At 35.2% G+C, this 5,190-nt stretch overlaps 1 protein-coding gene across 4 annotated transcripts in view; it reads left to right on the forward strand.

The window, feature by feature from the left end:
* LOC107748061 (RNA-binding protein Musashi homolog 1-like) overlaps window positions 1–5,190 on the forward strand; it is a 54,382-nt gene that overhangs the window by 45,543 nt on the left and 3,649 nt on the right. For 2 of the 4 annotated variants that reach the window (XM_016562713.1, XM_016562716.1), the window contains one exon: window positions 2,256–2,312. The exons of the other annotated variants lie outside the window; for them this stretch is intronic. In XM_016562713.1, coding sequence (XP_016418199.1) covers window positions 2,256–2,312 — 57 coding nt within the window. The remainder of the gene's footprint in view (window positions 1–2,255; window positions 2,313–5,190) is intronic. 4 annotated transcript variants of the gene reach the window in all.

Below are 5,190 nucleotides of genomic sequence, written 5' to 3' on the forward strand. Positions count from 1 at the left end.
CTAACGACTATTTTTATTTCGATTAATCTATCGACTAATTTGTCGATTAATCAATTAATCTAAACGATTAATTTCCCGCAAAAAATCTACAATTTTAAAGAACATTTTATTAAACTTGCAACTTTGCCATTCAGTAGTGTACCATAAAAAAGTATAAATGTAAACAAGCCATTGACGAAATGAAAAACTAAAAGAGTAAAAATGTAAACAAATCTAATAAAAATTAAATAAAAAGAAAATAATTACAAAAGTCTGAGAAAGTCAGCATGTTCTTAATGTCAATATATCCACATGTTCTGGGCTTCTGTTCATTACAGCTGTGAGTGAAACTATAAAGGGGAAAAAACATGTTTCAAAGACATCTCCAGCATGATGAAAAAAATGGAGTAGTGAAACTCCAAATGAAATCCAAATCCTTTTTTAAAGCAAAAGTAAAGTGCAACATAGAGTGCAAGAAGCAAGTGTCCATCTCATAGTCCAAATCACTGAAATCAAAGTTCAGTATTATAGTGTAAGAATGACAACATGTCCACATGTTCTGGACTACTAATAATAAAATATTATAATTAATAATACATTTTTGTGGTTATAAAAATAGATGTAGGCTCAGAGTGAGGGTTTGAACTTTTATTTTGAAACCGCAAGATAATGATGTATTCTTCTGTGTTTGCATGGATTTATAAATTATTTACCTTACAAATCTGATGAAATGGCATATGTTGCGTTCCCAGATGAACGTTATAATAAACCCAAACTCACAACAACATGCACAGATGGAGTTTGAGAAGCTCCACACATGTAAATGATAACAGTTCCTGTGGAACAGCATTTACTGTGAACGGAGCCGCTGTGAGACGCACGTATGTAACCTACACGTCTATAACTGCATCACATATAATTATTTAATTAAATCGTAGCATTTGTGAATTCACAGTTATGCTTAATTATGTCTGTGAAATGCGCCACTTCCGGTATTTTGCTTGTTAGTGAAGTCGAGGATTTTGAAGTCGAGGATTTAAAAAAATCGAATAGTCAAATAGAATCAACGAATCGCGACAGCCCTAGTCATTTTCTTTTCCTCTTACCTCCATATAATGCATATTAATGTAGTGGTTATAAGCAGCTGGTTTATTTACAGCGGTAACCAAGGAAACGCTGTATCCTGCTGTTCCATAAGTGCCACCTGCTGTCAGAGAGTGAATTTGCATTTTTATTCTTTCCATCTGCTGTTTTTGTTTTGTGCAGGTGTCTTATGTAGCACAATTTCACAAATCAGACCATTCTGTTTTTGCTTTAAATCTTGAAATTATACAGTCTAAGTCAAATAAAAAACAACTGCTAATGCTACATGTATGTAGCACTACTGTCTGTTCAAAATAAATGAAAAAATACATTTCCTGTTGTACCGAACTCATATCGAACTGTGACCCCAAAACCGAGGTACTGTTACACCCATAATATATACATAATATATACAGTATTTAAATTACTGAATTGTCCAAAAGTATACATTATTATATATATATATATATATATATATATATATATAAACATAATTGATTCTATCTATCTATCTATCTATCTATCTATCTAATTTAAAATTTTATTTAACGTATAACATGGATATTTTAGGCAATATAGAAATCCTGTGGTACAAAATCTAAGGTGTGATTGAATGAGCTGCGACTTTGCACCCGTAAACAACTGAACTTTATAACAAGTTCAGCTTGACTTATTGTCACTAATATTCATGCATTTGGCTCTACCATGGCATAGCAAAATCTGTAGCGTTGCATGAAACCGTCATACCGCCCAGCACTAACACTAACCGTTTTGTGTTACAGCTCCATGTCTAACTAACTCCACACCTTAAGATCAGCGATCTAACCACGTCCTCCCGTTTCTCTCTCTTCCTTGTCTTTTTTGTTCCTTGTGTCCTTCTGCACCTCAATCTGTTCCCTTCCTTTCCTCCTGTGTAGCAGCTACACCTGGCTGTAAGTGGCTTCGCTGTGTGTGTTTCTGTGCGCATAGACGTGTCTCTCCTCTGCTGCTTGAAAGCTTCCTTTCATGGTGTACGTCAGTGTGTTTGCGTAGTTAGGACTACATGTGGAAAAACACTCACTCTGTGTGTGTGTGTGTGTGTGTGTGTGTGTTGGTGTTTTAGCTCGGAGCTTGTTTACGCTGAGTTCATTCACAAAACGCTTTGTTTACGCTGAGTTCATTCACAAACCGCTCTTTTGCCGTTTCTGTTCTAGAATTCCATTTAGAACGGACACCCCTTCTGACTTCCTCTCACCCTCCAGAGATCACAGGTTAGTCGGTCGTCTGGCTTTACAAACACGCACACATAAACACACGGCTGCACACAAAACACACATGCTGCTGATTTTCCCGCAAGTGTCTCGTGTTCTCCTTCATTTCAATTAAAGATCCAAGACAGAGCTGCAGTGTGCCATTTCTGCAATGCAATGATGTGTGGTTTCAAACAAGTTTCCTTAAACTAGTCACTGGTTGAGCCTCAAGTTAACATGCAGGACTGCTTAAACAGAGTTCTGTCATGACAACTCTCGGAGGGATTGGCATGGTAATGTACATGACAATGTTAATGTATTTGGTCTTGGTGGAATAGATCTGCTATGCTTCTGCTGCTGTGGCAGAGCAAGTACCGAGACTTGCTACTGCCAATACATCCACAACATGCTGCTGTGAGCATGTAAGAAATATTGCTGCTGCAAATATAACATACATAAAATAACCCCCATATAGCATACATGAATCACCCCGTAGCAGATCTATACAGGTGGAGCTGGGGAAGGTGGAGGGTTTCTGAAGTGCGCTACCAAATGCTACAGCAAACAAAAGCCAGGTATTTGAATATTGAGCAGCAAGCTCATTGGCTACCGATACAGGAGAGAACCAATCAGCTGAGCCATGTGATTGATGTCACCAGGTCAGATTGAGCTAGACCTATTGAACTGCGCCATCTAGAGTTCCGTGCCAGAACTCTGTATATCTAAAGAAAAAAATAGGGGAAAGAAATGTTGAACTCGGTTCTATGCATCAGTTGTTAAATTAATTTTAAGATGTGGGCATTCACTAAAAATTAATGTCAGCTTACAGTCATTGTGGAGGGACGGGAACTGGAACAAGTTTGGTTTAAACAGATTCAATGTTTATTGTTTAATTTGATAATAAATTTAATTGTTTAAAGAGTGTAATTCTTTAATTTTATTCATGGCAGTAATTATATTCCTATTCACTTTATTAATGGTTTAGAGCTAGATTGGCAAGTTTAATGTTACTTTAAACTGAGATTTCTGGTGTTCACGTGAATCAGGAAGTAGCGAGTGCAATAATAATGGCTCTCTTTAATCACTTTTTTTTCTGTAATAATTTACCTTGCAACAGCATCGCTTGTACGTATGTAATTGATTTACAGCAATGCTCATTATACCTGTAAATAAATGTGAACTATTATGGTTAAAGTGAATTATTAATCATTTTCACTGAGCTATCGCATTAGCCACATTCTGCTTTAGCGTCATATCGATGTATTCTGTATTTACAAAATAAAAGGTCTGGGCTGCGTTTCCCGAAACCTTCTTAACGCTACGTGATTCTTAAGTTATACCTTAAGCTGTACCTTATCGTTAATATGTGTTTCCCGAAACATTCTTAGTTAAGTATACCTTCTTTATATATAAAATATATTATGATAATATAAATGACCCTCTTAAAGGCCAGTGAAGGCATACTGCCAGTTAGTTATATGTATGATACGTTTGGGCATGAGGTTGCGGGTTCGCACACTCATTTCGAAAATATTAAAAATATCCAGGGTTGGATTTAGTTTGCAATTTGGATTATTTTTATAAGATCCCATGAGCCCTAATAAATGCAATTTCAAGTATTTCTGAAGTGCTCCTTTTTGGAAAGCACTCTTACCAGAATGTTTTTCTGTTGGTCTTGTGTAGACCCAAAGTGTTTTTTTTTTCTTTTGTTAAAAACTCTTAAATTTTCAAATCTGTTTTCCCCCTTGTAATTTATGTGGTGACCACTGGGAGGTGTTCTGGGTATATATTTTTCTTTCTTGGTTTTCTTCCCTGACATGATGTATGTTGCAACGCGGAAGTAAAAGTTTCACGCACGTTCTTTGCTGCATTCTAAAAGGAAAGAGTTCAGTGTCTTTACTTAAAATCATCACTCATTTTTAAAGAACACATCTTTCTCACATAACGCACTGCATAGAGTGAATAATCCATTCTCTAGCCATCAACCAATTCAGCACCACCGCCATGGACAGCATCTGGTAACATTGCATGTAAGAAGGTAAACCTTAAGCAACCTCCTAAGGAATAGTTTGGGGAACACGCCTAGAGAAGGTACACCTTTAGTTAAGATATACCTTTAGAGTCTTCATAGGAGACAACGTTATCAGGAAATGCAACTCATGTTTGTTTCCAAGCATCACAGAATATTATATTAATGTGAATGTTGTTATTATTGTGTAGTTTCTGGACATTATTAATGTTTTAATGTATGAATTTGTTTAATTGTAGTTTCACTCCATGCCAAAGACCATTAAACCTGTGGGCAAACAAACTTCTTGTCTTCAGAGTTGTGTGAGGGAAGGGAGTTTATCTGTCTGTCAAAACAAACACCAAAGCTATGTTGAGGACATTACAGTACACTTAATTCTTGGAGCAGCATACATCACCAGAGGAAAGCCTGTTGTTTTCACCGAAACATTTAGTTATGATATATTTAAAAAAAGAAGGATACATCTTTCACAATATGATCCTTAACATGCATTTGCAAAATAAAAATTATAAAATTAATACAAAATAAATTTTAAATATTACTTTTTTGAGGGGTTATGATATTTTACAACTTAAACATTGTCATAAAAAGTTACAATTATATTTATTAAAAATAAATAAATGCCAGGACATGTTTAAGGGTTTTCGTAAATTTATGGACATTTTTTACGCAATGCAAAGCGTAATTCAAAATATGGGACAAACACTACCGAAACAATTCATGTGAAAAATTCCATTAAATTACCACAGCACATTTGGCCCTATTTATACTTTTCTTACAAATCTAAATTAATTTTAATTCAGAAATGAATATTTTAGTAATTGCATGACACAACATTAAAGATAGCTCAAGTAAAAAAAAAAAAAAAAA

The sequence above is a fragment of the Sinocyclocheilus rhinocerous genome, unplaced genomic scaffold, assembly GCF_001515625.1.
Source record: "Sinocyclocheilus rhinocerous isolate Xijiao unplaced genomic scaffold, SAMN03320098_v1.1 scaffold2063, whole genome shotgun sequence".
NCBI lineage: Eukaryota > Metazoa > Chordata > Actinopteri > Cypriniformes > Cyprinidae > Sinocyclocheilus > Sinocyclocheilus rhinocerous.